Source organism: Artemia sp. Qi Xiang Cuo, chromosome 1 (assembly GCF_049724085.1).
Source record: "Artemia sp. Qi Xiang Cuo chromosome 1, ASM4972408v1, whole genome shotgun sequence".
Classification (NCBI taxonomy): domain Eukaryota; kingdom Metazoa; phylum Arthropoda; class Branchiopoda; order Anostraca; family Artemiidae; genus Artemia; species Artemia sp. Qi Xiang Cuo.
The window spans coordinates 52339381-52351609 of record NC_142794.1 but is presented as its reverse complement, the minus strand read 5'-3'; the positions used below and the strand labels follow the sequence as shown (position 1 = coordinate 52351609).

General features: G+C 37.1%; 1 protein-coding gene across 1 annotated transcript in view; it reads left to right on the top strand.

The window, feature by feature from the left end:
• LOC148956453 (upstream stimulatory factor 1-like) overlaps positions 1-12229 on the top strand; it is a 38638-nt gene that overhangs the window by 24271 nt on the left and 2138 nt on the right. Inside the window, exon 5 of the mRNA XM_089095372.1 lies at positions 5035-5163. Within this exon, the coding sequence (XP_088951498.1) occupies positions 5035-5163 (129 nt within the window). The remainder of the gene's footprint in view (positions 1-5034; positions 5164-12229) is intronic.

Below are 12229 nucleotides of genomic sequence, written 5' to 3'. Positions count from 1 at the left end.
TTTCATCATCCACGATTCGAGTCACATTATATTGAGTCAGTGTATCTTTAACATGATGCAAGCTTTTACCTGTCTCAAATTAGGTGAATACGAAGCAGTATTTACACAATGTATCCTTCTTTTTTGAAAGGCATGTCGCCAAAGACTGGTTTGTTCTGTCATTGTATCTTCAATATTCTGTTTAAGTACTTCAGTAACTTTGTAGTCTATTCCTGGTTTCCAGTTCCTACACAATAAGTCCGCTTCCGGGCATCATAAGTCTGGTCATGATTTTTTACAGACGCTAGGCGAATATCAAGCAAGATGACCATAAGTGTAGTGAGTGAGAAGTACACTGACTGCTGCTCAATTGCAAAAGGGATTGTTAATTATTATGTTGAGAAGAGTGTTCTATATCGTAGACATATTAGCGTCAACAAACGATTTTGTAATTAAATCTTTTGAAATGTTATATTTAAACGGCCCTTATCGATTGTCTGGTTGATGGAAGCACCTCAGTCATCAGAGAAACAACCAATTAATTCTTGGGAGTGCCGTCTCACTCTGATAAACCATGGATCACCCCCAAAATCATTGATATCTGTGCTGAGAAACATAACCATAGTAACAAACATGGCCGAAAAAACCAGTGCGAATATAATAGACTTAAATTTCTAGTAGTAAAAGAAAAGACGACAGGCTGTGTGCCAATGCGTCAATGACAATTGCCGTGAATGCGAAGACACATTTAAAAACGGTGACACCCACATCACAAACGAAAAAAGTTGCAGTGTTGTCGGAAAAGAAACCCGTGGCCACACCACCGTATTAGATAAGCATGAAGAACTATCGTATATTCTGAGCAAGAGTGCGAACGCAGGTAGGAACGCTTCTGTGTGAAAATTGAGCCTCAGAATAACCCCTCGGTCTTTTCATCTGCCTCAGTTACCAGTAGATCCAATCACAACCGTTAAGAGCTGAAGTAGTTGTAGCTATAAAATCTCCGAAGACAAACAAAAGCCCTAGGTCCAGTGGCATCCAATCCAGAAGAACTGGTAAATATCTATCATCAAGTCATAATAGACATCTTGTAATCGGGACACTTCTCTAGATCTTTGGCAAAATTCACGATTGCTGCCCTTTATGACTTACAACTGCAGATCAATTAGCGTGACAAGACAACCGGTGAAGATCCTCACAAAAACTCTCCTTGACCGACTTAAATTCCTAGCAGACCTCGCCTTAGAGGAATATCAGGCTGACTTCCAAAGAAATTAGTCTACCAAAAATCAAATCTTTTTCACTCGGCAACTGATGGAGAAACATATCGAATTCAAGAATTAGCTCCTTTTACTTTTTATGGATCTCAAACAGGCATTTAATTTAATGGTGTGTGGGAGGTTTTGGCTTGTACTCCTACATTATAGAGTTTACGAAAACGTAGTAGCTCTGATTAAAGGTATGTATTCAAATTTCGTAAGCCAGATTCAGACGCCTGAAGGACAGACAGGCGAGTCTCCGATGTCAGCAGTTGTTTTCCAGTGCTGCCTTATGACCTCCATCTTTTTATCCTTTGCCTCATTGTAGCTTTATCTCTCATTAAAACCATTGACGGTACATCCATTGGAGGGAAGCTTGTCGATAAACGAAGGTTATGTGGGCATCCAGAGCTGTGTAGCTAACTATAAAAGGAGGCAAATAGAATGTTTGGAATATCCCATTTACATCGACAGTCTCTTAACCTGTAATGACTATTGCTTAAAATCGATTTTGCGAAAACCTGGTCTGACAAACAGCAACTTTAAAGAGCCTATCGTCAATCTAGAGAAGAAAATCACTGTCAAAGTTATTGAAAGTCGAAATTTTCAGCTCTTGCATAATCCTTATTTCTGTGTATGCTATTAAAACTTGATTAGTATTGATGACTGGTATTGAATCTCTGTATTTGAACCAAAATGCCTCGGTCACATTGCGAGAATCGCCTCTTTTTACTGAGACATCCTCAACGTCCATCTTGACATCACGATTGGTAGAAATGTGTTCGAGCCTGTTCAACCTGTTTTCCCCTGTTTAAATTTTTAGCTGTGATTACACCGTGTTAAAGTGTTAAATGAACTTTTATAAATCCTAGAGTAACAGAGGAATAGAGAGGTACAATGAAGAGTAACCACACATTTGGAAGAAATGGTTGTTACAGATGTCGGAAGTCTCAAAACTCCGTCGTAACGATGATGTCTGCCTATTAATCATTATTTGCTTGCCGCAAAGTCAGCTTAGGAAGAAAACTTGTCACAGAGAAACAGAAACTGCTTGCATTTGTGTCTTTTATTTTGTTTATTTTTTTCCACCTTAGTCATTAAAGGTCTACCTGAAAGCCTAAAGAGGGCGACGATCTACGATGGCATCTTGGTATTGAAGGGTTTTCCTCTTCGAGGATCGCCTTCGTTTACTGGATATCTAATGGAGACCTTTGTAAACTCATCCGCTGCTCATGCACTATCATGGACCGAACCAGAAGTCAACAACTCTCCTGGCTTTGTCACATCCAAAGAATTTGATAAAGTAAACTACCAAAAATCACTTTTGAAGGACGAGCGTAGGCCTCACAAGGGACGGTCTGACACCTTAAATGGTCGTTTTATTCGGTTTTTTTTTCTGTTTTTGGTTTAAGCAATATATAAGAAATTGTTGGCGAGTTAGTAAGCTTAGAATTTTCAAGTTAACTAATCAAATATAATGTCGAGTCAAATAAGGCATTTCAGCTGTTCTTGAGGTTTGTTGAATGGCCAGTAATGTCACCAACGAAGGGTGCTACAGGGGAAAGCCAGGATATTTCAGCCTCTCTGGAAGACCGTAGGAAATTAGAAAAATGTTGTAGAGGTACAGGTAAAAAAAAACTTCTGTTTGAATATTACCCTCTCCACCCCAGTTGGAAAAGTTTTGCAGGCTCTCTCCTGGGCTATTTTGAACTTAAAACCAAACGTTGAAAAATAGATCGCGTAGACATGTGCTTTTGCGTTAATAAGTACCAATAAGCTACTTATTATAAGGAAGGTACTAATAAGAGAAGATGTAAATACCTCTATGCCATGCAAAGAAAGTATGTTTTAAACTGGAAGTGAAACTCCGTTTGTGGCTCCGAAAGCCCCAAGAGGCATCGAAAGGCTGGCCAAGATATCGTGTCTAGCTGCTGAAAAATATCGAAGTAAGAACCAAGTACAGAACCGCACTTTCAAGTAATTTGTCGAGCATCCAACTCAAGGGAGACCCGACCACAGAGGAAACTGGAAGTTGAAAGTCTACTTAGTAAAAAAGCAATTGTTTGTTAAAAATCCAGACTAAAACCTGGCTAGTACCCCATCTCTTCCTCCTTTCTCCTAAGAATACCAGATTCAACAAGCAGAGCCTCGTGAAAATGTATAATTTCAATATACACGGAATGGCCCTGCGATAAAGAAGCCTTTAATTAACAATCTCACTGACTGGGATGCTTCCGTGAGGAATTAGATGAGACAAGTACCTTCTATTACTGGTTTAGCAACAGGAACACTAGGAGTCAAAATAGCCTGTATATCTACTAAATCATTCTTTTCATAAAAAATTGAAAAAAAATAACAATCAAGACTGATCTATAATGTTTAATTTCAGTTTGTTTAATTATTTGAACGTTTGCCAATATCTTTATTTCTTTTTATATGTCACTGAATCACATTCAGCCGAATACTGCTAACAGAGCTCACCAATGCTTTCGCAGCATGTTTGGTAGATCTGCGAAATCTTAAGACAATTTTTGGACCCAGTAGAATTCTATGCAATCTACGAATAATTCTACGAAAAAAATCATTGGCTGTAATGTCAAAGTTCTGACAATAGCGGGTGTAATGTGTAATTTCGATTCGAATATTGGGCATAATTTGTCACCTTAAACATGTTCGGATCCGATGTAAGTCGTGAAAATAATTTTGTCAGATTTAAAGGGTTTTTTTATTCATTTTCAGATCTAACTACTAATCTCAAGCAATAAATAACATATTCAATTAGTGTGTATATTTAGGAATACACTCTTGGAATGCTATTGGCCTGCAATCAATGATCAAGAAACACTATACTTATCTCTGATTTTTTTTTTTTTTTTTTTTTTTTTTACTTGGCTTGCCCGGGCATGTACGTAGGAAGAGAAGATCTTTGGGTCCTTGTCCCCACATAGAAACACCTATATTGTTATGATTATTCTTGTAATTTTATGTATTTTCCATGCAACTCATCTTTTTTTACGGTTTTCCATTTGCTCTAATTCTCTTCATTGAATTTGTAAAGATAAAAATTCTGAACCAAAATCTAGAAATCGGAATTTCGTTTTGGAATCCTCAAGCATTCGAATCATCGTGGGAATCAACATCACAAGCTGACTGATGTCGTGCAAGGGTCACTTGCGGCTGTTTAAAATCGTTCCTTAAGGAGATGCCCATAAAATGCAAACTAGCCAATACAAAGAAAGACAACTATATCTTTTTTGAATAACCTATAGAAGGAATACAACCACAAATTTTTAATCAGACGTCTTCCTTTAAGTTTCGTTATTCGCCCTAACTCTTGCATGAAAATTACTCGAACAAAAACCTTAATGCAGAGTGAGGTATTTATTATAGAAGGGGGTGGCTATTTCATTACAAATTTTGTTCTTAGTATTTCAAATTTAATCTTTCCTTTTTTCAAAAAGATGTGTATTTTTATGTATTTAATAAGAATGTAGGCTTTGAATATAAAAGTACATTTAATACCAGTGATTTGGGAAAAAGAGCTCAATAGTTGCTGTGATGCATTTTGTAGACTTAAATCAGCACCACCTATAGTTTTACTCCCGGCTTAGTCAGCCAATTTTGGCAATTATTGTTTCGAAGCTTTGTTTCCATTACCTTTCTCAGTCTTTTGCAAAGTTGTTACATTTTTGCTAGTTTACTAGTTCTTCACTTATTCTATATCGGGCCTTTTTTCTCCCTCTTTGTAATCTCTTTCTAGCCCTTTTTGTTAACCAATTATTTTATTTATTTTTAGAGCAAAGGTTTCATTTTATCAAGAGCATGTGATCATATCGTCGAGCTTAGACAAGACAACGCCCAACTTCTTGACGCTTTAAAAGATCATGACAGTCTCAATGCTGAACTCGAAATTATGAAACAAGAGGTTAATGATTTTTTTACTTCCCTTTTTATTACAGAGAAACAGAGACATATATTTTATAGGGCAGAGACAGAAAGGAGGAAAGAGGTCGAGATTTTGCGAGATACACGCTGATTGGAAGAATATCTTTCTTTAGGTATGTCTATAGAAAACAATCGCATGACCATTTGGGGGCACTGGAGGACGACTCGGAAATTCATATGGTGGCAACCCCTGTAAAATCATTTAGTCTAAAAGAAAGAGGAAATAAGTTTGTCAAATTTGTCGTTTACGTAATCCTCCCAGTCTTACTATTTAGGACCAGTGCGCTTGCACTGTGTAAAACGCGTGTGTGCATGTACATTAGATATTGGAAGTTGTACCACCCATTCCAAATTCAAATCAACGGTCCAATGGAGTTCTGATTTTTTATTTATTTCTTTTTTTTTGCAAATAACTTAATTTTCTCCCTTCAAGTTCTTGATATTTTTCAATAAGAAATCAGGTTTAATATAGAATGAAAGGGAGCCGACTTCCCCTCGCGAAAAAATCCTCCCGGATAATCCCCCCTCCAAGGAAAGTTCACTCACACGCAGAATTGAGCAGCCAATATAAGTACATAGTAGGTGCCTCAAAATGTCAATAAGATATTCCTAAGGGGTAACAAAAGGACCAGATATCAAAAACAGTTTTGGGACAAGGGCTGGTTGGTCTCAGTCATTTTCAGCTTATGAAAAAGGACAAGAACTCTCAATTTTGGATCAATGAACATCCTCTAAAGTTTCTACAACCATGAGAGGGAGGGGTTGGGGATGAGGAAGGGGCAGCCTCCTTCTATACGGAATAAATTCTACTCATTTAGGGGTTTAATGTTACTATTTACTTTGATAATAACAGCGTAGGCCAGAAATATCCCAGAAATCACGAGGGATTAAATAGGGATTAAGTTTTGGCTTTGAAATGTATCCTTTGAGGCATCGTCCTCCGCTAACAACAAAACAATGAGAGAACCTTACTGTAGAGGTTTACAACTCTTGTCTACAAAGGTTTGAAATTGTGTATTTTTTACCAAAGAATGATCATGGATGTGTGATCCCGTTTTAAATATAAAAAAGGACCAGATATCAAAAACGTTCTCAGATATGGGTTGTTTGGTCTCCAATCACTTCCGAATAAAAAAAAAGGGGGAAGAGAACTGGAAGGGGCACCTGACCTCCTAAACGGAATAAATTCTGCTCATTCTGCGATTTAATGTTACTTTTTATTTTCATTGTAACAGCGTAGACCCGCTCAACATGCCCTGAAATCCCGCTCAACATGACCTGAAAGTTTAAACTTAATGCTCTCACCCTTTCTCTAGGTATTGCAGATACGCCTTTTTCAAAAACTGGATCAACAGTATCTTTTGATTTAGTTAAAAATACCCTTTAATGTTCCTCGAAGTTCCACCTTAATACACATACCCTTTTTGAATACACTCAAAATCTAACGTTCCCCCTTTACCTAACGGTAAAACCTGTAAAAAAAAAGAATAAATTGTATAATTTACAATCCTTGCCGGTAGGGGGGGGGGGCTTTGGGGGGCATTACATCCCCGGAGGCATAGTTACTAGACCTTTTGCCTGTTTTTAACAAAATGACTTTACATTTTTTTTTTCAGTGTTGAGGGGAGGGGCATCTTGAAAGGGGAAAGGGTGAGGGGGCCTTGTTGCCTTCTAATCACTTTCAACATGTCCCCAACATAACTCGTAAGTTTCAACTTAATACCCTTAGTCATTACTTAGATATTGCTAATTCGCCCTTTTGGTAACTAGCATGTACTGGTAGGTTTTGAGTGTATTCGGCATTTGTCTCCAAAGCTGTGGAGTCTTATGCTATCCCCAGAGGCACGGTTGTTTGACCTTTACGCTATTTTGAAAAAGAAGGCTATTTAAAAATTTTGATCTTATTTTTAGAGAGAAGGGAGCTAAAGAGGGTATGGAAGGGGCCTGGCAGCCCTCCAACCACTTTAAATCACCCCTCAATATTTCCTGAAACTTTTAACTTAATAGCCTCAACCGTTCTTAAGAATCGCAGATCCAACTTTTTGATAAACTGAATGCACATAGTGCCTTTTGATTTAGTTTAAGATACCCCTCAAATTTCTCCAAAGTTTCACCTTAATGCCTTGGCCTTTCTGGATCCACCCAGAATCAAAACTTTCCCCTTTTCCTAATAATAAATTCTGCCCCCGGGGCTGTGGGGCGCATGGCATCCCCGGAGGCATAGCTATTACACCTTTTGACTAATTTGAACAAAATGAAAATTACAAAATTCTGACCAATTTAAGGAGAGGGGGACATAAAAAGGTAAGGAGGGGTGGCTTTTCGCCGTCCAATCTCTCTTCAATTCCCCCTCGACATGCATTGAAAGTTTCAACCCAATACATCTAGCCATTGCTTAGATGTTGCTGATACTCCCTTTTGACAACCAGCAAGGACAAAGTGTGTTTGGTTTCCCTCTAAACGCATCCTTTAAAGTTTCACCTTAATACTCCAAGCCAGGCCTTCCTAAACTATGGGTTGCGACCCCAAATGGGGTCGCGTAGCAAAATCATGGGGTCGCAAGAGATTTTAAAGTCAAAAATTTAAATATTAAAGTCAAATATTTATAGCATACTACAGGAAAAGATATATATTGTAAAGTTGATGAATTTTTAAAGACTGAAGGTCTAGAACGGAAAAATCTCTGTGGAATATGCACGGATGGTGCAAGAGCGATGAGGGGCAAAAACATTGGTTTTAAATTATTTTTTCAAATTACTCATTATGACCTTATTACTTTTACTCACTGCCCTATTCACCAAGAGGCCCGTGCAGCAAAAACATTAGCATCATAACCATGCCATGCCCTTAACAGTCACTTATTTTCAGATCTTTGTAAGGATATGGATTCCGTCTATTCAACTTTATTATTACATGCATTATTAATTTATTATTGAAAGACGGAAAATGGAATATTCTTAACCGAACGAAGGAATTTGCTAAGCTTTCGAGTGATTTAACTTTAAAACTACAATTTCCAAAAAAGCCCTTGACTGAATTCTGGATCAGAACTAGAACTGAATCCCCCACAATCGCAGATATGGCATTATATGTTCTTCTGCCATTCAACACCACATATTTATAGTACAGGCAAACTAGCCAAAAATATGGGTTGACCCCAAACAAATTGCCACAGCAACGTTTTTATACCATGTTGTAGAGAACAAAAGCTCAACAACATATCCAAAGTTGCGCCATCTAGGTCGACGCAAAACTAGTTTTTTTTGCTTTTCGTGTCAATTTTTTCAGTTTTTCTTAAAAAAATGAACTGTCGGTAAATGTTCGTTTTTCTGTATATGAAGTACCGTCCCGATGTAAAATGAATAGCTGAAGCCGAAAATGAAAGCGAATTTGATGTTCAATGTACCAGAAAATTTTTTCATTGTCATCAATATGATAATCAGTTGCAAACTCAAAGTTCTAATGCCCTTTTTAAGCTTCAAAAGTGATTGGAGGGCAACCAGGCCCCCCCCCAACGCCGTTTTCCCTAAACGCATGGCGAAAAATGGAAAAAACGAGCCATGATGACAAAGGGTGCCCTCTTATTATCAAAATTTAAAGTGGCAAAGACTATCTCGTACCACCAAAAGAATATTCAGTGTATTTAATGCAGTCATCTGAATTTTTTCTGGTAAGTAGAGCAAATACACGTAGAACTAGACTTCTTGCCAGCCCCTGCTTGAAAGAACACCAATTAGTATACGTCAGCTGCAATATTTCACAAAGTGACCAAAAAATCATCCATGTATATGGTGAATAACAAAGTATCATATATCACTTCTACACGTCGTTTAAGGAGACATGGGGTGAAGGGGTTTAGTTTAAGGTGTATTTATAAAAAAGAGGAATTGAGGAATATAATTGAATTAAGTGGGAATAGTTTACCACTTAGGGTAAGAAGGAGGTATTTAGGGAGGAGGAGAAGGCAAGACGGTCCTTACTTTTGCCCGATGTGTGGAAGTATGGACGAGAGTGTGGGTCATGTTATGTATGAGTGTGTAGAACTGAGTGAGTTGAGAAATGAAGTGTAGGTTTAATGAAATATGGCTGATGAGTGTAATGAGGGATGAAAGTGTTAAAATTTAGGACAATTTCTTAGGTTGTTAATGGAGCACAGAAGTAGATTTTTGTGTTTCGTGTTTTCCTCTGTTTATGTTATGTTTATGTATTGTAAGGTAAATTATTTAAAAGTGAATTTTCTTTTTTGTTTTGTATTGCCATTGCCCTAGGGCTATTATCACAATAAAACTTACTTACTTATTTATAAACGCCTTAACCCCTCTCAATTTCGGATTTATCATGCATTTATCATGCAACAGAAATCAATTCCATAAAAAAAAACAGATAATGTACCATTTGATCCCCCATTTCATGCTCTTTTCAAATGTAATAGCCGCTGCCATTGTAATTCCCCCCCCCCCTTAAATAGGATCATATATAGTAAAAGGCTATACACCAAAAATTGCTTATTTTGTGGGTTTGTGCTATTTTTTCAGCTTGTTTCTCATGAATTAAATTATTTCTCTGATTATATATACAACAGACTAGGCAAGTTTAGTATGTCCTCTTTTCTGATCTAAACACTCGGCCTATCACAACAGAGTTTTAGCTTCATTACATGCAGAAACTTTCCTTTTTTATTGATTTTTTCACAGTTACGTCTACATTAATTGCATCCCAGCACTCCAGTTTATTCACAGAAATTCGCTAATTTTGTTGGTTTTCCATGATTTTCATTATTTTTCTTTATGAGTTATACTTTTATTAAAAATTCCTAATAAAGCTTATTTTCAAATTAAAATAGAAACAGCACTAACAGCAATGTTTTGCACATAAAACATAAGCAATCGCTTTCTAGACCTATTATCTGTTATTCAACTTATTGGGATATTTCTTTGAGCATACAAGTTCTCTTTTATTCTAGTAAGTATTAGTGGGTAACTGGCCGAGGTGCTTAAACATATTAACAAAATTAGTATGCCAATGAAATGTCACTCTTTCATTCTCACTGAAACCTGTGAAAAAATCCAAGAAAAAATAATTGAAGAGAAAAGTAAGAAAAGTATGTTTATTTACCTTACATGTTCATTTTCCTGTTAATCCAAAGCTTAATAATGCACAAATTGCTAAACCTATAGTCAAAATTAGTATATCTATTAAAAGCAAAGCTTTCTTTACGTCTGAAACCTGATACCCATTGAAAAATAAAAGGAACTTGAAGTGAAAAGTAAGAAACAATATCCGGTTTTTCCTTACATGTAAACATAACTGTTTGTTCTTGGCGTTCTTAACAGGCAAATGGGTAAACCTATAGTCAAAATTGGTATATCTATAAAAAGGCATACTTTCATTCTTTCTAAAACCCGGCACACCATTGAAAACAATAAAGAAATTTAAGAGAAAATAAGTAAAAGTATTATTAGTAGTAAAGTAAAGTAGTAGTAAAGTTTATTTACCGAAAAATTACAATTTCATGGAACTGTTGGTTCAAATTTGTAATGGATGGTACAGTTTCTAATACCCGCTTTACATGTGCATGCGCTTCAAATGGCGTGTGCGCATTGTTCCAAAATAGCAAGACCGTTTGGTTACATTTTTCGAATTACCGTGAGACGTGGCGTCACGTTTACCACCCTGACAGCACCGACGAGACGGCTACACTATTATGGATCTCTACTCTGTTTTTATTATGTATAGGATTTCCTTCGGGTGTTAAAACAATACGTAAACGGTAGTTTACATACGTAAAGACAAATGTAAACCAAATAATAAAACAAGACATGAAAGCTCACATTGCACTTACTTCTTACAGAGATTCTCTGATTGGAATGGAGTCGCCTAAAATCAGAGTGAAACCTTGATTACCAATCCCTACCACATTTCAGAGATATGTGCTGGATGGTATTTCCTCCCCTCCCAGAGTTTGAATCGAACATGGGTAGCTGAAATCATAACTGTAAGTGTTGGCTAGGTTTCACTGAATTCCACCAGCCTGTCTAGCAGTTTGGCTGACGAGAAGCGACCTTGAAAACTGTCTTCCCTTCCACTAAAGGTCGGATCAGGTTAGGCTCTAGAAAGGCTGAATTATAAGCTAAGCTCTTACATCATAATAAGTTTGGTTAAGGTCCGACCCTCTTTTAGGTAGCTGTTCTAACGTCAAGAATTTCACGTCCCCTTTCTTTCTCCCTAGTAACGTCAAATCGGTGCTGGACCTAAAAGCGCTTAAATAGAATATGAAGCCTCTTTTCCGACAGAGTCTCAAACACATGGGTTGATGACAAATTCATCCACCCATGTTGGTGGATATCTAGGTGGATCCAGATACTGTTCCGAAAAATCTTGATTGGTTGTTGACCCCCAAAGCAACCAAGAAGGACATTGGCGCTTGCCTCTCATCAATAATTCTTGAGATCACGCTATTTCTTCTGGTAGAAGTCCTGACGACAAGAACTCTACAAGGAAATATCGAAATTTTCGAATTGTCCAACACATAAGATAACACATTTGGAATGTACGAGGGAAAAGAATTAAGCTCTATGTGAAAAATGATGGCAGCATTTTTGCACCAAGGCTGGGATCCTTTAATTTCCACAGCGCTTTAATGCTTATAGATTTCTTTAGGAATACCTACTTTTGGACCAACCCTATTACTTTTCGTCCGTAGATTCTGAATATTTCACGTTTCATAGGTCAAAATTATGCAGCTTTATGATTAACATTTTTTTGTTGTTGTAAATGCTTTGTTCACCTTTGCGCTAGCTTTTGTTCTACTCCTTTGCTAATGTACTCCTAAAGTGTAAGTGCTTGGAGCTTATTATATTGGGCATTAACCAGACAACGTATTGCAGGAATTGATTTTAGAAATTGCGTAAGTTGTTCCCCAGTGTGAGTGACATTATTACCTATCCCCCCTAGACGAATCAATTTTTGGACATGTTTTTGAAAGAACATGTTTTTGGCCCAATAAATAAAAAACGAAAATAATGGTATTTGCTTGACAAATATCA